Source organism: Nothobranchius furzeri, chromosome 2 (assembly GCF_043380555.1).
Source record: "Nothobranchius furzeri strain GRZ-AD chromosome 2, NfurGRZ-RIMD1, whole genome shotgun sequence".
Lineage (NCBI taxonomy): Eukaryota > Metazoa > Chordata > Actinopteri > Cyprinodontiformes > Nothobranchiidae > Nothobranchius > Nothobranchius furzeri.
In genome coordinates this window covers 14,746,978-14,771,120 of record NC_091742.1, presented here as the reverse complement: position 1 = coordinate 14,771,120, position 24,143 = coordinate 14,746,978, and the positions used below count along the sequence as shown (strand labels likewise).

The 24,143-nt window shown below is 44.0% G+C and overlaps 1 protein-coding gene across 1 annotated transcript in view; it reads right to left on the bottom strand.

Annotated features, from left to right (window-relative positions):
* galnt14 (UDP-N-acetyl-alpha-D-galactosamine:polypeptide N-acetylgalactosaminyltransferase 14 (GalNAc-T14)) overlaps nucleotides 1-24,143 on the bottom strand; it is a 198,290-nt gene that overhangs the window by 129,757 nt on the left and 44,390 nt on the right. The window contains exon 2 of the mRNA XM_015947783.3: nucleotides 20,164-20,333. Coding sequence (XP_015803269.1) covers nucleotides 20,164-20,333 — 170 coding nt within the window. The remainder of the gene's footprint in view (nucleotides 1-20,163; nucleotides 20,334-24,143) is intronic.

The window sequence follows — 24,143 nt, the reverse complement described above, 5'->3', positions numbered from 1 at the left end:
AGCTGCAGAGTCAAATCTGGCGTGAAGGACGAGGGTCATGTGTGGGCTGCTGCTTTCAGTGTTCTGCTCTTCGCTGGTTACAGGTGAGTGTGTGTGGGAGCTGACTCGTGGTTTTATTCTCCTGATTTGGAGGGAAACGTCTTCATGAAAGAGCAACTGACAGACGATATGGAGAGATTTCTGCAGAAGCTGCACAAACAACGCAGCTCAAAGGATTCTTATTGATAAAAAGCCAGGAACACAAATGTGTGAGAATGTGTGTGTGTGTGTGTGTGTGTGTGTGTGTGTGTGTGTGTGTGTGTGTGTGTGTGCGTGCGAGTGTGTGTGTTGTGTGTGTGCATGTGTGTTTTGTGTGTGTGTGTGTGTGCGCACTTTACTTGGAGGTTGAGGCTCTTAAACCATTTTTATTTCCTCACCAACAAACTGAATTTTGCTTCAGCTACAAAATTTATTTCACCCTAAAAAAACAGGATGTTTTGAAGAAAATGAAAGAAAAACATTTTATTAATTCTAACTTGTACGCTAAACAGATTTTAGATAGAAAAGCTTTCCTGGGACAGCCTCAGGTTAAAACATGGCGTCTTCATCTAAAAGAAGTCCTCCTGGCTGGTTTGTTGTTTATAAATAACAGATCCACTTGATGAGGTAGCTGAACACACCAAAAGAAGATGTTGCCAACACCCACAGGATCACAGCTGGAAACCTCCAGGAATAGAGCCGGTATTAATCTGCTGCCAGGAGCTCCTGGGAGGTGATTAGCTTCTGAACCATTTGGATTAGACGTGCGGGGAACGGGATTAAACAAGCTGCTGCTCCGTTACCAATGATCCAACCACCATCACCGCACCACCGAGTCACCTTAAACACGGTCCTCTAGAGGCCGTTTCCAAAAGTTCTGGTTTTAAAACCTTTTCCGATCATTCCAGGAGAATTTTGTTTAAACACCAGATGCTGCATGGCTATGAACAGAGTGGTAAAGGTACGCGCACTCACCTGCCACAACCACAATTTCCAATCAGCCAATCAGCATTTAGACATGAAGACACGTTTCTGAAGTGGTTGTTGGGACCAGTTGTTGCACCTGTTTAAGTAGCCAGTGAGTGTATTTCCACTTCAGTGGTTTATGTTTGCTTGCAGGTAAAAAGTCCCACAGCAACACCTGAACACACACACACACTCTCTCACATGCACACACACACACACACTCACATGCACGCACACACGCTCTCACATGCACGCACGCACACACACACACACAGCACCACTCTGCAGCACCAAACCACCCATGATCACACTGAAGGACATCCTGAGGCGTATTAAGCTGCTCCCATTTATTCTGCTGCCACACGTGCATGTGCACGTGCACTGACGGAATCACTTGCATCCATTCCAGCCGGTCATTCCGAGCCTCTCCCATCCGAGGTTATTTGTTGGGGGGGGGGTCTTGATGGAGAGATAAATATAATAATCCAGAAAGTTGGATGTTCCCGCATCGAAGTGCGTTTTATCTGAGCTGCAGCAGCCACTCGGCCTATCGGGTCATCTGCCCAGCCGTCGGCACTGGCGCTCCGCGGTTACGTCCTTTATCTGCTCACAGGGAGACGGAGCAGGACATCAGGAAGTACGAAGATGCAAATGTGGAGGAGAAACAATACCGGGTCTGGGAGAGCAGCCGGGATGAAAAGACGATGTCGCGGAGAACCAAAGCGACAATCAGAGCTCAGCTCCTCATTTCCTGTTCCAGCTTCAGAAGGTCGAGCCCAATGCAGGAAGTGAGCATCGTTAACACAGGAAGTGCCGTTTTCTCTGCCCCGACAGCCACGTGTGGGGGTCCACGAGTGCTTTTAGGAGTCCACGCTTTTAGGAAAACAACAGAATTTCACCTGAAGGGATCCAGCAGCACGAAATGTGTAATTATCTGGATCCAGAGCCCCAAAGAAGGAGAGAACGGGCGAGACGAGCTGCAATTAGCACCCTGTGTAACGAGGAACTACTTACATCTCTCGCTGATCCCATCCCTGACTTTTGTCCAATCCAGGAATCGCGACATGAACCAAAATGTGACTGGTCCTGTTTTTAATTTAGGAAAAAATAAGCACATTCCAGGGGAGAAATTAGCCGGAATATCTGGCGCCATCGGCACTAGAAAGACGCACCTCTAGTTCTTAGTCAAGAACACCGTCCCTGTGGCGTTTTAGCTAAAGTACCATCAGAACTGCGGCCTTTGACCCCAGTACACTTCCTCTATTGTAAAAATTATTTTTAAAGGTTGGATTTCAGCAGGAAAACTGTTTTTAGTAAAACATCTTCATTTGACTTTTCTGACCAGCACCACTGGAGCATTTGAGCCATTGGCTCATTGATAATGATAAATGACCCGCACTTGTATAGCGCCTCTAAGAGTAAGGACTCCAAAGCTCTTTACACTACAGTGTATCATTCATCCATTCACACACACATTCACACATTGATGGTGATGAGCTACGATGTAGCCACAGCTGCCCTGGGGCGCACTGACAGAGGCGAGGCTGCCGAGCACAGGCGCCACCAGTCCCTCCGACCAACACCAGCAGGCAAGGTGGGTTAAGTGTCTTGCCCAAGGACACAACAGCAGAATTCTCTGTCCGGAGCCGGGATCAAACCTGCAACCTTCCGATTACTGGACAACCCGCTCAACCTGTTGAGCTACTGCTGCCCCCCCATTACCCGTCCTCCATCACAAGCGTGCACAGCAGCTTTCAGAAGACCAACAGTTTGTTCTCAGTGATTAATATTTTACATTATCAAGAGCTTTCTAAAAGCTCCACTCCATGTTACATTTGAATATAGAGGCTAGATGATTTTGGAGAAAAATACAGCAATCAAGTGATGTTTTGCACAAATGTCACAGTTATTTGCTTTGCCGTGGACGGTGAGACATCCACTTTAAAAAAAAAAAGATAATTGACTGAAAAATAATTTCCACAAGCCCCTAAAAGGCCACAGATGCAGAGTAATTTTCATCTCCATTACGTCTGTCCTCATCAGAGCGACCGTATTACAGCAGCAAACTTGATTAGGAGGAATTAGAGGCGTGGCGCCCTCCGCCAGCGGCGGGTGAAGCCTCTGTCACACGGATCGATCAGCTGTTAGCTACTGTCGGCGCGGCTTGTTAACTCCTCCTCTGCTCCGCTAAAAAGATATACGCCGCTCTGAAGGGCCGTTTAAAGGTCAAGGGTCACCAGCGGGGGAGTTATTTGTCACATGAAGAGAATATACACCTAACAGGATGCTGAGGTCCTCAGACGAAGACGAAGAGGAGAGCATCAATCATTCAGAGCTCCAACGCAATAAAAGGTCAGGGAGATCATTGGTGTCGGACCGCATCAAGAACGGTGCTGAATGATGCGATGATTGGCTTGTCTGGTGATGTGTATTTACTGCACAGCAGCCTTTCATCACTCTCTAATGGAGAATCAGCCGTTACGGTCATAACTAAACATGGTAGGAGCAGTTTAACGGAGATGGGGCCCACGGTCCAGAACCATCAGAACAGGCGCCGGCCCACATGGAGGTCTGAAATGAAAGTACTCCTCAAGACTGTCAGGTTACACCTGAAAAGCATAAATAAAAGTTCCTGGTCTCAGCTGGAACGCGCTCAAACCAAGGTTACAGGCCTCTGGTCGGATTAGAGGAGATTGTTATGCTGTAATAACGGGCCCACAGGGTGTCGTTATAATTATTTCTGATTTGGAGTTATTCAGCTGAGGCTAATTTTGGGAGACCCACTTCTTAATGTAGGCCTGGCAGGGTGTGATAAATGACTCCCAGACTGTGAGGACATCAGAGTAAAACTCCTTATTATGTCATAGATGTGCCCCATGGGCGGCTCATGAAACATCAGATAAAAGGTGATGGATCAGACGCCTGGAAGGAGGAGAAAGATCTTAGTATTACACTCTTGATTTGCTGGAAATGCAAGAAAAACTTATCTTTTAGTGGTCTTAAGATATTTTTATCTAGACTCACCAATTTTATCTACTGGATGTGAAAAGGCCACGACACGTACGTGGAAACTAGCCGCCGTTGTAGAGGACAGGGTCCTTTCCACGGCAGCAAAGCCTGACGTTTTGGACGCGTCTTCAGAAGTAAGGGGAAGCCATCTATTTTTTGCACGCTATGCTTCCAAACCACATCAAACTCTGTAGTTTGGATCGGGCCAGACAGGAAGTCAAACAGGAAATCTGTGTAAAACATCGAGAAACTTTCAAAAAAAGTACGCAATTTCCTGTTAAAACCCGTAGCTGATGTAAACAGAACAGTAAACAAACCACACACCTTTTGGATACATGTCTGTCCATCTCACGCGTGGTGGTCTAACAGAAAGATGGACAACAGAGCAGTTTCCACCCAGACCGTTTTAGACGTGACACACTCCGAGTCTGATCGCTTTAGTCTGCATATCGAGGAAAGAGTGTTTACTGATGATTTTAATCTACAGTCTTTTAACCTGAGTCAACGTAAGCTAGCTTTTGATGTCCAACACGTGTAGCAACACATTAGCCTGCTAGCATAAGGTAGCTAATTTTTAGTTCAATCAACTTTTGGGGGGGCGGGGCTAATGGGATTAGCTATGTTAAAGGTATGTTGTGTTTTCCCAAGTTTGCTGTTTGGGTTAATGAAAAAATAATCTCTGGACCTTAACCTGTGCCCGATGGTCCTTTACTGCCCGGTCCATCGCACAAGTCCCGGTACTTCCTCAGCCCCGTTCAACAGATACTTCAACCATCTCCTTTTACCATACCATACCATACCATCTTTATTTATAAAGCACATTTAAAAACGGCATGGCAGCCGACCAAAGTGCTGTACAGAATAAAAAGTAAAAACACAATATAAAACAATACACGGTCAACAATAAAATGCACAACAAGGCAGATAATTACAGTCAATAAAAAGACACATAATAAAATAATAAAAGTCAGGGATTTAAAAATGCCTGGTCGTAAAAGTGAGCCTTCAGCAGCGATTTGAACCGGAGGAGGGATGGTGCCAGCCTCACCGAAAGAGGAAGTGCATTCCATAGTGTCGGAGCAGGATAGACAAAAGCACGCTGCCCCCGCGTTTTGTATTTCATTAATGGAACACGAAGCAGCAGGCAATCAGCAGACCTCAATGCCCGGTTTGGCACATATCTAGTGACAAGATCTGACAGGTAATCCGGTGCCAGACCGTTCAGGGCCTTAAAAACAAAAATCAGGATTTTAAACTTGACCCTAATGTTTACGGGTAGCCAGTGGAGCCGCGCCAGTACAGGTGTGATATGTTCTCTCCTAGGAGTGTTTGTTAAAAACCTGGCTGCCGCGTTTTGTACAACCTGAAGCCTGTTAAGAGCGGAGGCAGGTAAACCAATTAAAATGGAATTTGCATAATCCAGTCGAGAGATGATAAAAGCATGGATTACGGATTCCAGGTGTGCTCGTTTCAGGATCCGTTTTAAGCGGCCTAGTCTGCACAGCTGATAAAAACACGATCTGACCACTGCATTAATCTGAGGGCCCATGGAAAACTGTGTATCAAATTTCACCCCAAGGTTGGTAACACACTGCTTGAGGTCAAAAGGGAGAGTGGCCAAATCAGAAGATATTTGAGTTGTTTGGTTAGGGGTCATCAGGAGTGCCTCAGACTTAGAATCATTTAGCTTAAGGAAATTATTAGCAAGCCAAACCCTCACTTCAGCCAAACATTGGTCCAGAAGAGAGATGGAGTCTGGTTTTTTCAAAGCCAGGTAGATCTGGCAATCATCTACATAAATATGATAGCCCAGGCCATATTTCCTCAGGATGAAACCCAGGGGAAGGATGTAAATTGAAAACAGGAGAGGCCCAAGCACAGATCCCTGCAGGACTCCCCATGGAAGTGGGAGGAATGCAGAGGAACTATTACCCAACTGGACCTTGAAAACTCTGTTTGACAGGTATGAGCAGAACCACTGAAGTGAGGTACCCCTTAGCCCCACCCATGACTCAAGTCTACCCAGCAAAATATCGTGGTCAACGGAATCAAATGCTGCAGAAAGATCTAATAGTAGGAGCACCAGTGTCTACGAGCTTCTCAGTGAACTTCCCTCTCATCGTGGCCAGTTTGGAGAACTCTAAGCCTCAGAGATGCTATTTTGTCCAGGGCACTTTGCTTCAACAGGCGTTATTCCAAGAAATAGGTTTATAGCCGTGTCCAAATCCAGGGCCTGCATCCTTCCGGGTACGTATTTTAAGGTAGAGCACATCATAGCGAAGAGCCGAGGCTGTCCAAATACTAAGATCTTTCGTCAAAAATATGAAAAAAACCAATGTGGACCAGCGAGGACAGGTACTGTCGGGAATACTACAGCTGGATGTGGAGTCCGGAGTCCCCTTTACCCATGGGGTTACCCCACTCTGTGGGTCCACCACCTGCCAGCGGCGCCCTGACGGACTGAAACAAGCTTTAGGCACCAGGCAATGTTCATTAAATACAACATGAGACAATTATCTGTAAAATAAATCCACTTTGACGAGGGAGAAACTTGGCAGGAAAAGGAAGGAGCTTGGAACAAAACCACGTTGTCTGTTGTCCTTCTCTCTATTAACCGCAGCTTTTTGCATGGACGCTACCGTTAGCCGTGCGGACAGCAGAGCCGATGGGACGCAAGGAAAAAGGAGACAGAAACCTGGAGTTCTGCAGGAAAACGACTCAACAGCAAAAACCCAGAAAGTTATTCATTCCTGTCACATTTTTCTACCTCTTCCCACAGAAATGTCATGTTGGGATCCCAGCTGATCCATCTCTCGTCTTTCTCACCATTACATTTTTATTATTTATCCCTGGCTCTCTGCTTCGTTTCCTTTCAGCCCAGTTCTGCAAACAGCAAGCTGTTAAGGTAACAGAGAGGGGTTTAATCCCCTCCGGTGAGGTTATTTTATCACTTTTCACACTGGAATCTCTCTCTGGATGACGAACATCAACCTTTTACTCACAGACCAGAAACGATGTCGTTCCTGCTGTTTAATCTCCTGGTCAAAGATCTACGATCCAATAAAAATGCAATTAAATCATAAATTTTTATTAGAATAATTTTTCCTCTGTTATACAATTTGCATTAAATTAAAACAGAAAAGTGAGCCGAGAGCACGACACCAGTCTTGTTTTTTCCTTATTTAATCCAGAGGAAGTAAAGCAGTTGTGTTCATCAGCATCCCAAACTAAATGGGATTGAGCTGCACCACCGTGGAGCGTGAACTGGATTAGTGTTACGTAGAAACATCACTGATGTAATTGTGCACACAGAACACATCTGTCACTGGAGTCAGAAATCTCGTTTACGTCTGAATATTCCTGCAGGGGTGAAATTATACCTGGAATCTTCCTCAGATGCAATTTCATTGATGGTCAGATGAGCTCAGATCCTGATAAAGGCCGAGATGCTGCTGGGTCTGACAGAGACACCGCTCACTTTGCTGGATGAAATGTTTATTATTACACCTTCTGCAGCGCAGAGCTCCCGTTCCTGTCAGTTATGAGTTTTTAGTCTCACAACGGATCAGTTGGAGGTGAACGGAGTCTTAACTAACTTGATCTCAGGATTAATGAGATTGAAATCTAAATACTTATTTTATAGGATGCAGAGGAGTTGATCTGTTTCCACTTTAAACCTGAAAAAATCACTTACAGCACTTTTATTTAACCTAAATTTTCCCGTTTGCTAGCAGCTGATCTTGATTCCTGGAAAGCACGTTGAATTGCTTCTGTGTGTGATACTTCCTTTATAAATAAAGCTGCCTTGCCTTGAATCTTGGAAGGAAATGCTGAAAGAAAAAAGTTTGAAAAGAAAAATTAATTTGTGTCTGCCGTGAACCTCAGATGATCCTAATCGGATGAACTTTTATTCTGAAGGCTGAAACGTGATTTGCCTCCTGTGGAACGCGGTGAGAATTTAATTTGTTTTATTGTTTTCAGCACGGTGGCGTCCTCTCTCACCTGTGTTTATTATCTCTCCTGTTTGCTTCCTGATCCTGTTAATCAGTGTGTGTAATTATTTCCCTCTCCAATCTCTAACTCAATCATTTGTTTATGCATGTATTTCATACGTGGGTTTAATCTGCCCATCAGCTGATCAGCTCCGTTCTTTCTCTTCTCCTGAAGATAATTAGTGAACTCTGCATGCAGCTTCCAGAACAGACGCCCAGAAGCTCCAAACTGCAATAAAACTCCATCTCAACGTAAGTGTGTGTGTGTGCGTGCGTGTGTGTGTGTAGGTGTTTACTGCAGTGTTTTACTTGTAATTATAAGCTGCTCAGCAGGAACGTGATGCTTGCGTGTGCGATCGGGTTCGAGGTTTGCATGTTGTGTGTTTGTGTGCTCGTGCACAATGAAGATGTTTCAGCAGGAAGTTGCATCCAGCGGTTTTCTGTGTCATCAGTCGTAACCCTGAGCTGCACAAGCCCAGAAAAACTGAAACACCAAAATCTAGCTAGATGTGACGAAAACGAGGTTAAATCTGTGGAAAATGACAGGGAAAAAAAATTGTTTTTAATGTTTCTGGTGGAGAAATAACGAATGTATTACATAATAAGAAATGTTTATCTTTAAATTAGAGTTAAGTGTAAGTGAAGTACAAAATTATATAATCGTCATAAAACTAATGATATATAAAGATATGACTTTAATCATTTTCAGCAACAAATCAAACAAGTGCAAAAACAACAAATGTCACATTTCAGATCTCTGCACATAACTGATCCAATGTTGAGGAAATCTATTAGATAGTTATAGTTAGTAATAGTTAAAGTTAGTAAAAGTTACAATTAGTAAGAGTTAGTTATAGTTAGTAATAGCTATAATTAGTAATAGTTAGTTATAATTAGTACTAGTTATAATTAGTACTAGTTATAATTAGTTATAGTTAGTTATAATTAGTAATAGTTAGTTATTAATAGTTAGTTATAATTAATAATAGTCATAATTAGTAATAGTTAGTTATAGCGGTTGGTCCAATACTTACAATAGTTTTCTAACACTCAGAAGTTATGACTGATTCTCACCTACCAACGGGTCGTTTTTAGGCTCAAAATCTGTAAATTCGTGAGATATTTTCATATCAAACTAGGTTGGATCTGTTGTGATGGTAGGGCTGCCACGGGCGATTAAGCAACAGTTACTTTAGCAATTATCGGTTTCTGCTTAGGGTTGTGATTTTCACAGGTCGTTGGAACCATTTTACTACAGACAAAGCTCCTTGGATGAGGAGAAACATCTTCAAAAAAAACAAAGTCCAGTTGCCTTTGTTTGAATGCCCTTTATTGACTTTTATGATTACCTGGTAAAAAACTGGGGTACTAGTTTTTTCTGAGTGGCGTTGCCTTAGTGTGACATCATCGGCATATGCAGCGCCCTGAGTACATCTAGTTCCTACACCGGCTCACCGTGACACTACTTGGGCTTTATGGTGACGCCACAGCTGGCTGGCCGGATGCCACTACCATGCAAGTGAGTCAAGGGCAGAAAGGTACAGGAAGCACTTGGGAGTGTGTTGTAGATTACTCTTAACTAATAGAATATAATGTTAGCTCCATACATGTAAAACTGAATGGGATATTCTGGGCTTGCTTAAGCTCTCTAGCTTCGGCAGACGTCTTGGATCGGGCTGATTCTAAAAGGTAGTCACTAGCAGGCAATTACTTCCTGTTGTTTCAATAAAACCCTTAAAGTGGTTCATGACGTAATTTACTTATAAGGCCGACAGAAACTCGTCCGTCACTTTTCTGCTGCAGGAGATTAAGTTCACAGATTAAGAGGAGAGTTAATAATTCTGCTTTTGTGACAAAAACTGCAAAAACACAATTGACAAACTGTTTACATTATTGTTGTTTGATATTTTAAAAAATATGAGCTAACATCACGTTAGACCTAAAATGAATGTGTTTTCCTCCAGATCTTTTCTGACACATCAGCAGGTTTGTGATTCGTACAATCAGCTGATTTGTATCAGTGCTGAGCTGTCACTCTCAGCATTTATCCATTTCTTTTTTCCCCCACTTCCTTTCTTCTACACATAAAAAACAATAGATTCCCGACACACAAAACAGAACGCACACCTGCGGGTATCGACCGTTTTATGGGTCCAGCTCAGCTTAAATGTTGCCCAAAGCAGAACCGAGACAGATTGTAGGAGAAGGAGAAACGGGGCGAGAAGATGGAAGAAGAGTGGAGGGAAGAGATGGTAATCATATGAGCGGTGGTGACACACACACACACACACACGCACGCACGCACGCACACACACACACACACACACACACACACGCACGCACGCACGCACGCACACACACACACACACACACAGAGAAAACAACAAGATGTAATGAGGATCTTTCTAGTGAAGAGCAGTGGTGACAGGATGGTTGACAGGCACTTACACCAGCCAATCAATGAAGACCAATCGATACAAGACCAGACCAATCGATGGCCGCTGTAACCTCTGTAGGCCACACACACACACACACACACACACACACACACACACACACGCACGCACGCACGCACAATTGTCTACCATTGCTCGGTTTAAATGGGTAAGATATCCCATCAGAAAGTAAAAACCAGGGTAAGAGTTCACAGATTACAATGCAGATGTTTTATGTTACTTCAGACTTTATTAAGCTCCTAATCAGACATTAAGAATGAACATTTATTGTAGATGTATGTAAATAAATGTGAATGTCGTCTTTGTCTCCAAACACCATGAAATCCTGTCTATTCATCAAGTCTGTCAATCATCTGAGCCCTGATCACCAAACTCACCTTTAAAGTAACACAGAGCAGTTTCCTGCTCCTCCGCCCAACTGGTTGAAAGTGGAATTACAACTGTCCTAAACAACCCTGCTGCAATGCTAACAACAAGCTAACACTAACATGAGCCAACTACTAAATGTTGGTACTTACTAAACTACAATAAAATACCAAGTAAAAAGATCCACACTGTTGGACAAAAAATATTACTTACAAGTCCAGTAGCAACAAAGCCAGGTCACCATCAGTCTGTGATTGTTTTGGCCACCTTTAGCTCCCTCAGACTAGCGTAAGCCATGCCGATGTTTACTCTGGTGTTAGCTCTACTTACAGGCTCCACCATGATGCCAATAGAAAAGCAAACTTCTTCTTTTTCTTCTTCTTGTGCTTTTATTGATGATCGGCAAACTGAAAATGCTAACTGCTAGCATAACTGCTAACAATATTATTAGACACCTACTTGCTCCAGAAAACTACAGGGGCCATTACTGGAGATGCTACTGGAGACACTATTGGAGATACTACTGAGGACACTACAAGAGACACTACAGGGGACACTACAGGGGACACTACTGGGGACACTACTGGAGACACTACTGGAGACACTACTGGAGACACTACAGGGGACACTACTGGGGACACTACTGGGGACACTACTGGAGACACTACTGGAGACACTACTGGGGACACTACTGGAGACACTACTGGGGACACTACTAAGGACACTACTGAGGACACTACTGGGGACACTACTGGGGACACTACTGAGGACACTACTGGAGACACTACTGGGGACAAACAGATGCAGCGGTGCTGAACCCAACAGGGATATCTGCTGAAGCGCTCCAGGCTGACGTGTTTCTATGAGTTTCTCCAGCCATGCCTGAAAAGACAAATCATTAACAACCTGTTCTTTAATCCACCTCTTCTTCTTCTGGATTAAAGAGGTGAAATCAATGAGACATCACAGTCTCGGGCTGTTTCAGGAAGCAGCTCTGCCTCATGTTTCAAACATCCTGCATAACTCAGAGATTCTCCTCCACACAGTAAACAACACAAAATATGGAGCGGAAAACTGAAGCTAAAAGGATGAAAGGAAGAGGCAGGATCCAGGGATGTGGATCTGATCGGGTACGGGAGCAGGAACATCTTCTGCTGGATGATTGTTTCGACACGCCGCTGTTAGCCGAGGTGCTAGCAACGGTAAAGCTGCTTAGCATCACTGTCACTCCTCGCTGCTGCAGGAGCACCGGGCGCTTTGGAGCTCAGGTTCCACATCAGCAGATTACCCACAATACACCAGAGGGATTTCCTCGCCTCACAGAGAGCTGTCTGCAGCGCCGTTTGTTACAAGAGCGCTAACAGGAGTAACACGAGTCATGTGCTTTTGACAAAAGATAAATCAGGGATCAAGATGAAGTCTGGTTTAAAAATTCTTGTATTTTCAGGAATAAATGGGATTTTTCCCCACTGGGAGCACCTGCCACCAGTGAAATGGACAAGATAATCTACTAATTTGTTCATTTACATTTATTTTCATGTGTTTTTATCTTATGACTGAAATTCTGCATCACTTTGTTGATAAATTCCCAAAAACACAAATAAAACCAGATCTGATGCATTGTGCTCTACGTTTTAAAGCCTCTACCTGTTTAACAGCTTTAGTACGTTTCTCAAAGTCCTGGATTGAATGTGATGCATGTCTTCCAAACTCTGGTGGACTTTTCCAGTATTGTAGGTGAGAAGTGACGTTTTTATTTATTCATTTAATACACTAGTGAATAGGTTAGAGAATAAAAGCTGGTGTTAGGGATGCTTTAGTTAATTTGTGCTTAGAGAAAGGTTTTGTTTACCTTATAACCCATTTTGTGACCTTTCTGTCACCTCAGATTTGAGTCAGGAGGCATCTCCTTTGGTTTTGTTGCAACATAAAACATTTTAAAACAGCGTTTGCATCGGGAGTGTCTACTGGCAGGAATCTGGGAATACAACAAGTCTCATAATGCAGCGGAGACGCTACGATATGTTACCATACAAAAGCCATCTTCAAAACTTCATTTAATAAAATAACTCAGCCCAGACACTTCCAGTAGCAGGATCTCGTCAGAATGAGGGCGGTGAAAACTGCTGCCACCTAGCAGTAAGAGTTTGAATTGCATGTTAACGGTTGAATGTAAATTCTCATTAAATATTGATTTACTGCTTTTAAAAGCTAAGTTTACTTTAAAAATCTCGATCGGTCAGTTTAACGACGAGGCTGAACATGAAACAGTCTCCTACACCTATCTCCTGCAGTAGCTTCTGCTAGAAAACAGACGGTGAAACTCTAGGATTAGAAAATCCTGACAGATCTACATCACACTGTCGCTAACATTCATGGGCTCACCCACCTGGACTGACGACGGGGAAGGCTGCTGTTGGTTTAGCGTCCAGGAAACAGCAGAGAACGTCTCGGCTAGTAGAAGCTAACAGTTAGCATTAGCAACTCCACCACACAGCAGAACTCCTCCAGGCTTGTGTTATTTGTGGAGATAAAACATCAACGTTGCAGAGCAACCAGAGTCAGTGGTAGTTGTGCTGCTGCTAGCCAATCAGAGGAGAGATAAATATCAGGAAGTAAGATCTGAGCTCCAGCCTGTTTTTCCTCACAGAAATCGACTCAAAAGGCATTTAAATATAGATTCAGTATCATAAAATATTGTGATTTTTCTGCGTATCAAATTTCTTAAAATGTATGTATTTATTGTATTTTTGGACCATTTTTATGATATTTTTGTTTAAATTTTATGTTTCCATGTTCGTCTCTTTTTTTAAGTGTTTATTTCTTCTCTCTGAGCTCAAAATGTGACTAAATAAAGTCGAGGACGCGACTTTTAGGGTCGTTTTCTGCTTCCTTGGACTCAACAGGACTCGAAGAGGACAGATAAAATCCTTCAGAGACGTCAGAGCTTTGTGTCTTTTTTTTTGGGGGGGGGGGGGGGGGACGCTGAAGCAAACACGGTGATTAATGTTTAGCTCTGTGTTGTGATTCATGGAAATATGAGTAAATGGGTGACTGAGTGTGAAAGAACTCTGACGCTAGCGAGTGCAACACACACACACACACACACACACACACACACACACACACACACACACACGGTTACTGAACGACTGCATGATACAGTTAGTGTTAAATGTTCAAGGATCACTGGCTCAAAATGGAATTAAATCTTTTCTAACCGACTGAACTATTGCAGGATTTTTTTAGTAGGAGCTGATGTTTCCAAGAAGGATGACTCCATTTTGGAGCAGCGACAACAAAACACTGGCGCGTTATCACATCTCCCACCCAGCAAGACAAAGAGGATGACAAATGTGTGCAGCATGCCGTGTTTCTTCCGCTTTGCGTCAAAGGAGCAGAAGGACGATAATATTAGACTCGAACATCAAAGAGGCAACTTTTACCTCATAACCAGATCCTGCTTGAGCCTCTGAAACGTAACGTCTGGTGTCGAGCTCTAGTCAAGAGTTCGGTTTTTAAATCTCCAACAGCTAAAGCAACCCAGGAAGTTTAATTAAACGCTGGTTTGTTTCTGTCTCACTCAGAGTTTCGGGTCGGATTCAAACCTGTGTGGAAAGAGGAATAACCCCCTAAACGTTAACAGGCTGGAACACCTTTGGACGGCAAAACTGGACCCGGTGCGGGTTTTCCAGCATGTGAGAACCTTTTTAAGGAAAGTCAAAGGTCATACAATGGTGAAGCTAGGCTAATCTTCTGGTGAACCAGCAGTGGCGTAGACATATCTTTTAAAATGGGGTGGCCCAGGTAGTGTCCTTCTTTGTGCATGGGTGGCACCAATGGTTATGCTTTTTCTTTTTTACCCCAAGCTTTTCGTGGACAAGTCTATTTAAAGTAAATTCAGTGGGGTGGCCAATCAGATTCCAAGGGTGGCATGTGCTACCCCAGGCCACCCCCTGGACACACCCCTGCGAACCAGGATACGGAGTAGGTCTGGACTAATTATTCTACATGTTTGGGTTTCCCAAAGTTTTAAAAGTGCTGCGGCAGTAGCGGGGGGTTGGGGGCATGTCGCTGTAGCCTAGAGCTAACGAAGCGGTGCATTTGGGGTTTTGTTGTTCTTCTCGTGGTGCTGCTACTGTCACTGTTATTTATGTCTGAAGTTTCCCAAGTTAGCAAATTCTCTTGTTTGAAAAACTGCTTGAATTTCTCCGACGTTGCAGAGTTATGACGAATCCGTCTAAGTTTGGAAAAGGTGTGGAGTTCTGTGGAGGAGAAAGGACCGGGAAAACTTTAGTGTACGTTCTTCTCCATTAGTAACGGCTCTGAAAAATGGGTCGGGGCTCATAAACGTTATTGAACGTTGATTTAAACAAAAATCATGAATTCACAATTTTTGCCAGAAAAATCGCCCCCTAATCTTTCCTGAAATCGTTCCAACATGGAGGAAAAACATCCTGAGAAAATCCGTGTGGAGCTGATTTTAATGACCATTCGTCCATCAGCCTTGGACCGAGTTGTCCTGTAGGAGGACACGTCCTGCTCCCAGGATGGAGAGGACGGTCCTGGCTGGCATCAGGCCTGGAGGCGGCGTTCACCCTGGATCTGTCACCGGCCGATCGCAGAGCCAGCGACGCTCCTCACTCACAAACAACGAGGTGAATTCAGCCTGCAGGGAGGCAGAGGACATGCAGGCCACCAGCCAGAAGGTCAGTGGGGACCCAGACATCACCATGCCATAAAAAAGCGACTCATTCATGCTCCGAGTGTGACGGAGAAGTAAACGGAACCGTTCAAAGGGTTTTCTGAGGATTTTGAGGGCTGGAAACTCCCTCCTCCTCCTCGTCTTCTCCTTGATTTGCTCCATGGATCAAAATGCTAAGATGACGTAATGTCCAGTCAGATGAGGAACAATCGTGTTCCTTCACTGGATCAGATGACCTCAGGCTTCATGCTAGCTCATGACCACATTTAAAAGGTCAACATTAGCTCTTGGGTGTGAATATAACATCTCATCTGGCTCTCCTGATGTCAGGACATTTCATCTTGTTTCTGACTGACCACCAACATGATGTTGCATTTCCTTTGTCTAAATACTCCACGAGCTTCCATTTCAACCAGCAGGGAACTGGCGGACATGCTTCCCTGTTCTCCGTCAGCCTTTTGTCTCCCAGCCTGGATCTAATCCCTGTAGAGGAGCGACTGCTGGATTTATAGACATCCATAAAGCAGACGGAGGGAGGTTCCCCTGTTCACTGAGATAATAGCAGAGCACTGAAGTGGAGTAGTCACACACACACACACACACACACACACACACACACACACACACACACACACACACACACACACTTCAGCTCTGCATGTGGCAATTATCTCTCCTCTCAGCAGCTTGTGGCATCTCCTCTGGTTTTATTAATCTCATCCTAACTTCTCTCCCGTTTCTCTCTCCTCCTCTTTTCCATTCCTTCATCATTCCTCTCATCTTTGTTGTTTCTCCTTCAAACATAAGGAAGTGATGGAGATCTTCTCACATTCCAGCAACACGCTTCTCTATCTGCACCCCCCAGTGAAAACATGAAAAATAACCTCGACTTTAGTCGACCCGCGTTGGGCTTCGCCTGAAACGTTTTCCCGTAAAGTTTTTTTTTATCATAATCTGTGCTCCTGCTGCATTTTTCATCTTCTCTATCGGTTCCTTCAGAGTAAGAAAAACATCTTTTTAATATTTGCAGCAGGAAGAGGACCAAAGCAGAGAGACATTTTCATTTAGAGGTGAAATCAAGCTGCAGCAGTGAGGAAATCTAAAGTAAAGACAAAGCAAACATTTAAAAGCCACGGCTTGGCGAGAGCGACAGAAGCATGCAGAGCAGCTAGAGATGGTGTCAGGTGAACTCTGACGGGTGGTGAACAAAAGAGACCACCAGGATGGTGATACGAACACTGACAGGAGGAAGAAAATCCGTGGTTTTGGCTGCAGTTTCTGTTTCAGCTGCAGCTCATCCTTCATCTCACTGATCTGCAGACTTCAGTCCAACGGGAAATGGAACGCTCTTGTCAACCGTCTATTCAAAAGAGACGACATGTGAGTGATGTCTCACCAGGAAGTCGATGCTTTCTCTGCTCTTGCAGCGTCGGGGCGATAAAGTGCACCAATGTGAAAAGGCTGCATCTGCTCACAACAAGACCAGTTCTGGTTCTGGTCGTACCTTCAGTCTCTCTTGTCTGTCGGGTCTTTGGTGCCACCTTTTGCAGGTGGCTGGACATGTGCTTGATGCAGTCCAGGTCAGACATAAGAAAGAGAACCAAACTAATGGAAATGTCTAAAAATCACAAGATTTAAAAGCTCATTTAAGATTAGGACAAAAAGACATAACCAAACCCAATTTCCCGGGTTAACAGTGAGAACAAACTCAGAGTAGCACTTATCATATGCAACCATCTGTCCTCTGATTAGCTAGCGGTGGCATGACTCTTCCGCTGCCGTCGCTCGCTCTTCGTTCTTGGAAATGGGAAAGGATGGAAAATGTAACGTTGATGTTTTATCTCCAAAAAAACAAGCCTGTGTGAGGTCTGCCATGTTATACAGCTGCTAAAGCTAACGGTTAGCTTCTGCTAGCAAGACGTGGTCTGCTTGCCTTGTGGGCGGGGCCATGAATGCTATTTCACCTGTAACGTAGCAGAGGCTGATCTTCATGACTGCATTTTTCCTGTTTATTTCCTTTCTGCTGCTGCGGGTGACGGGGGTTCACATCCAGCGTGCGCATGCACCTCGTTTCAGGTCTTTCTGGCTTCAACTCCCACTTCATGTTCCACTCTTACATGTGTTGATGGCTGGTGAGCAGATGAGTTTTAAGTGTTTTAAATAGTTTGCATTTCATTAAAAATCTGATTTTTATGGTCCAGGAAATCCGAGGTAAGCTTAAAGTGTATAAAAAGGCGTCCCAAACCCAACAGCAAAGGAAAATGCACCTGAACGGCCTTAATCAAGTCCAGACATGGGGTTACAGGTGGACAAATGCAGCGTTCCTGCTGCTTGGAGGCTTTTAGAGAGGCCAACCACACTCAGAGTAAAAACAGGCTTTTCTTATCTCTGGTTTATTGTTGCCTCGCTGAAAAATAACAGACCTGAAGCCGATTCTCTGAACTCGCTCGCTGCTGCTGCTTCGGTTTAAAAACAGGATTTTACTTTAAGACCGACGAAGGGCGGCAGCCATCATGCATCCTCTCTTTGGGGATCCAAGGTCTGAAATTCCATTGTTTGGCTAAGTTAAGGCTGGTTTGTATTTTTTAGGTCAATGGTCTTCATTCCTGGTTCTCCTGGGCCACCTGCATTATTCACAGGTCTCTCTGCTCCAACACACCTGGTTTTAGTCAGCAGGTGGCCAACAGGCTTCTGCAGAGCTCAATGAGATGCTGAGCAGGTGATTCAGCTCTTGAATCAGGTGTGTTGGAGCAGGGAAACAACTAAAATAGGCTGGATGGTAGCTCTCCAGAACCAGGACAGGACACCACTAACAACATAAAGAGAGAAGGTTGAGTAATGCAGGATTATGGGAATAACAAGCTTGGAGCGGGAATGCTGGTTTTCTAGTGGAGAGCTGAAAGAGGGGGAGTCTGGGACGGAAACGGCGATAGGAGCACTTAAAAGGCATTAAGGACATCTATAAACTGATAAGAATATTTATGACACTTACAAATTTCAAACCTCTCGTGACTTATCAGTCTTTCAACATTTGCTCTGCCTTCCCTTCCTCTAATTTCTGTCACAACCCGCTTGAATTCAGGCCAGCTTCTTCTAGGAGCCGCGCCAGAGCGTAGGCAGCGGCGTGGAGAGTCTGCGATGAAGATGAAGGTGTTTCTAAGAATAAAGAACCACAGCAGTTTCACTCCAGAATTCCTCTGCAGCTGCTCTTTTCCCTAATCCCAACAGAGCATGAGGTGCTATCATTTCCCCTGCCAAGTGCCCTTGAGAGTCCCGCTACACACTAACGGAGTTAACAGATAATCACGTACAGCACACACGCATACACACACACACGGTTCTTATCAGACTGACACATGTGGATCCAGCTGTGCAGTGATATTTTTCTTATTTTACAGAATTTTCAACATTTAATCTGCAGCTTCTGACCTCCTTTAGCCTGAACTGAAAACAGGTGGTGGTTTGATCAGAACAGAGACCAACATCCCAATTTCATCATTCCCAAAGTGATATCTGCAGTGAAACAAAAATAAGTCACCAATCCGGCGGCGGCGCTTTGACGTGTGTTTGGACACGTCTAAATATTGAGATGGGCACTAATCAGTAACTGAGCGTTAGGAACAAAAACATTAAAAATATTCCTCTCAAAACAAAAAGTCTCGTTAAAAACAACGACCTGCCGCCAAAGGAGATACCGGATACCAACACACACTCATGGGACTGTTCTAGAGCTCTGATTGGTCAGAGTGTCATCGGCTGTGTGTGTGTGTGTGTGTGTGTGTGTGTGTGTGTGTGTGTGTGTGTGTGTGTGTGTGTGTGTGTGTGTGTGTGTGTGTGTGTGTGTGTGTGTGTAAACATTTCTGGGTCACAACACCTATCATGGATTTCTTGTTTATGTTCATGAATAACAGGCATGACGTGTTTATTAACCTCTCGTCTGGATTTACGGATCCGTTAAATCCCGGAGCTCCGCCTCCCGAGTCTTTAGAACTAGTGAACAAGTGTGAGATTATTCTGGAAAGATCGCTTTTTCCTTTACCGTTTTTTCCAACTGAAACGTTTACTTTACATTTTTCCATAAAAACAACTTTATTCATGACTTTTACTAATTGCTTTAAATGTAAATGTTTCCTGTGACTTTTTTCTCAACTTTCAGAACTTTTTCCTCCAAACTTTGGCTTTTTAGTTTATTTTTAAGGACCGTCTCAGCAGAAAAGTTGTGTTTGAGTCTAAAAATGAACACGACTGGACCTCTGAACGCTCTCCGCCAGCGCCTGGAAGTATTTTAGCTCCTGAAACGCGGGTGGGCGGATGCAGTCCATCTATTCCTGCTTCCTGCACGTGTTCCAGACGGATCGGAGGGTTTACTTCACTCTCAGGCAGACAGACAGATTATGATTAGCTGCTTTCGGTCTGAAAACATGTTTGCTTTGATAATTAAACGTAGTTTTCTGGCCAGGAGCTGCAGGAGAGGCTGATGCTTTTTACCGATCTGCTCTCCTCTTGGTGCATCCGTGACAAACTCACATCAGTTCAGAGGTCAGGTTGCGGCACCTCAGGTGTGTGCTGCTTCGCTTCACCACTTCCTGTCTGATGATGCTTCATGTTTAGGATTATTTTGTGAGTCAGCGTATTTCTGCTCTGCTCCTACCTGAAGTGCCGCGTGTCTTTCAGAGCTCGGTCGCTGGGGATGCGTTCGCTCTCCCTCTGGTTGAAGGCGTACAGTGTGTACGGGTCGTCGCCGGGCTTCCAGCGCCGCGCGTTCAGGTAGCTCCGCTCGTCGAAACCCTCCAACATGTCCTCCCACTCCGCATCAGAGAGCTGATAAATGAGAATAAACCGTTACACGTGACCCAGACACGGGCTCAGCAGGTAATTAAGGTGTGATGTGAAAACCAGTAGGAGGATTAAGCTCCGCCCCCTTCGTGGTACATTGATCTGACAGATCTGACTAAAACATGTTCTCACCTTGCTGATGCTTGTTGAAAATCTTTATTTTTCTAACTGATTTACTGTTATTTCATATTTTGTTGCAGAAATAAACACCTAGCGGATGTGCAGGTGAGTGGGCAGGACTTTCAACACTGACGTGAGCAGGGTAAAATATGACATGGCTTCACTTTTATACAAAAACGACACACAAGCTTTAGTTATTTATGTAGATTACTATAATAACCTGATCCCTCAAACCTGTTAAGTCCAGATTGAACCGGATATAAATTCAGAAAATCGACATTTAAAGGTGCAATTTGTAAAGATTTTACAGTAAAATAATCCCAGAACAGTCTAATGTCTCAGTCGTGTTAGAAAGGTTACACTGAAACAATTTCATTCTCAGCCGGCTGAGAGGTTGTCACTTTTTCTCCTTTCCAAAGACAAAAGAGGGACGTGGTTAATGTTTACAAGCTGTGAGCCCGTGAAGCTACCGAACAGAGATGGGACAGTGTGGCATCAACGAGTAGTCTCCATGTTGTGTTTTTGTTTTGCTAAGCAGCTGAACAACGTTCATTCACTGTGCAAACAACCACACATCCTCTAATATCAGAGGCATCGTACCGTAATAAGTGTAGTAAGTGCTCCCTACCATAAACTCCCTATGGAGTTAGATTTGAAAATGTATTTATCTACTTATTGTGTATGACTCGTCATCCAGAATCTTCTGGTGCTGATCTGTAACTGGTAGCAACCATGAAACCAACAGAAAGGCAGTGAGAGAGCGTTGTTTCTCTGCAGAATACTGTGCAGGGACCTCATTAGACAACAGGACGTCATTCTTACAAAGTGCACCTTTAAATAAATCACAAACTAATTATTAAAAGCAACTTTACATTAGAGGATTCATATTTTTGGTTGAATTATCTAGAATGGTGTTTAATGTGATGATGGAGGATGAGATCTAGTCATAAAAGTCTGGTTCTGAGAGTCAGAACCAGGAGCTGCTGACACCATCCAGGAGGAGGTCTGCGCTTCAGCTCTTTTGATCAACAAGATGAAAGATGGACTTGAGTTTATCCTCCATTCATCAGAAGATGGACTTTCTTATTCACTTTCTGACCAGAATCACTGGTTGTCATGGTCTGAGGCGAGCTCATCCTCTAATCAGCTTCAGCTTTCATTCCAGGTGAGCGGTGTCTGAATGGGACCAGCTGCAGCAGATCCATCATCAGCCACTGCTGGCTTAAAAGGAGGAGGAAGACCACTGCTCAACGCCGGTTGATTACTCCACACGGGTATACCCAGTTGGAAACTCTCCTGCCACTCAGTCTCTAGGAAACTCTAGTTACATTTTTGATTACTCTACCTGACGTTGCTCCTTGTTTTTCTCAGATCCTGCTCAACTACACCCCTTCAGCCAAGCTCCTGGACCTCTCTTCAGCTCTTCCTACCCTCAGTCCCGTTCACCAACGCTCATCCACCCCCTTCTGGAACCCTTACCTCGACCCCACTGGACACTTGGATCCTGCCACCTCAGACCTAACAGACCTCCCCACGAACCATCTCCCCAGCAGCACAGTATAAGACCTCCGCTCCTCCTCCACCTTCAAAACCTCCTACTAATCCAGACTCTACTTGCAGGTCCAGTTCTCCCCCTCTACCCTGCATCTCCCAGTTTGGGACATCCTTAGTTGTGCACCGTTTAATTTTATATTTGTCTCTTGGGTTGATTTGGCATGTTTGGGTCAAGCACTGAAACCCCAACATGACAGTGGTTAAGATGGTTCTACGGGTCCAAGCCTCCAGAGTCTCCGAACTTTAATTTAAAATAAACAACAGTACATAAAAACAAATCTAGAAACAAATATGTTCAAATAAAAGTCAAACAAAACCTTCTGCTATTATTAGTTAATAAAAATAATATTAAATGTATTTATATTTGAAACTTATTGCACCCAAACCTATAATAAATAAATAAATAAATAAAATTGTGGTTTTTTGGGTGGAAATAAAAACCTGTAAAATCTACAGGTTTGAAACTAAAATCGGGTTTTAAATCCATGTCTCATAAAAACACAAAGTGATGAAGATGCTTCAGATTCAGAAGGGGAATTATCTGATTTAATTATATTTATTTCACCCTGACGTCTGAAGTCAGACGTTTTTAACCATGAATGGGAAATAAAGCTTTGCCTCGCCTCTTGTTCCTTTCAGGTCTAACTGAGCAGAGCTGAGGTTTTTAAACGACTCCTCTGAAACGCTGATGCTCCTTTAACTGAAGCCCTGAAGGCTCAGAATCAACCTAAAACCTGCAGAACGCTACAAAGCAAACACGAGCAGTTAGGAGTTAAGAGGCTGCTTCAGCAGCGCTACGGTCGTTTAAAATGCTAATCAGAGAAAAGTCTCCAGAGTAAAAACACTAAAAGTCCGTTTTTCTGCAGAAGAAGCAAAAAAAAGATGCAGCAGGAAAAAAAAACATCTTCAGAAAACACATAAAATATAAACGTGGTTTTGAATTAAACAGCTGATTGTGAAGATGGGAACTATTAAAAGTACAGTTGCTCTGGATGGAGAGTTCCTGTGTGTGTGTGTGTGTGTGTGTGTGTGTGTGTGTGTGTGTGTGTGTGTGTGTGTGTGTGTGTGTGTGTGTGTGTGTGTGTGTGTGTGCGTGTGTGTGCGTTCCTATGTGTTCCAGTGCGCGTGTGTGTTCCAGTGTGTGTGTTCCAGTGTGTTCGTGTGTGTTCCTGTGCGTGTTTAAGGGAGTGATACATAAGAGAGAAGATGTTTCTTTGAGGGTGAGACGTATAAAGAATGTGTTCTCTGCTGCTCTTTCCGCATCATAAACACAACACAGGAGCTTCAGCTAAACCCCCAGAGGCCATATTTCTCCCCAATGATCACACACTGGCATGTAAAGGAGATGAATGGGGACACATACACACACACACAGGGTCAAAGCATCACCGGTGTGTGTAACAGAACAACATTTACGGTGAAGCAGCTGTCTGGATGGAGGGATGCAGCAGTTTCCTCCTCCTAACTCTGCTCCTCCTTTTTGCTCCTTCTCCTCATTATTCAGCCGTACGACTTGCTGATGCGACACATTGTCTAAATGGGGCCATTAGAGGGTGTGTGTGTGTGTGTGTGTGTGTGTGTGTGTGTGTGTTGAGCTCTTCCCCTGGTGGCTGTAACAACAAAGCATGAAGAACGAGATGGGGGGACACAAGAGGAGAGTGAGCCTAATGAGAGAGGGGAGGAGGAAAGGTGAAAGAGGCGGGTGTGGATTTAAGGAGGGAATGAGCAAAGTCAGAGCACTGGACTGGGATAAAGAGGAATAATCAGGAGCGTTAAGGAAACGGAGGATGAGAGAAAAATAGGATTTATGATAAGAAAAAGAACAAAAACAAAACCAGGGAGGATGAATTAGTAAAAGTTTATAATCTTGATTTAGAGAAGCGACCTGCCAGGATTACGGGTCGAGATGGAGGGTGGAGACGACTAGGAAGAGGAAAGGACTGAAGGAAGAAAATACAGAGAAACAGAAGAAAAGTCAGGGAGATAAAGACCAGATGAAACTAAAGTGAATTAAAACAATAAAGGAGAAGAAACAGAAGGATGTTGGAAGAAAACATTTAGAAATCAGAAGGTTTGTGGTTATTTTACATCGTCGGATTCTTCTCAAAGAACTCAAATTAT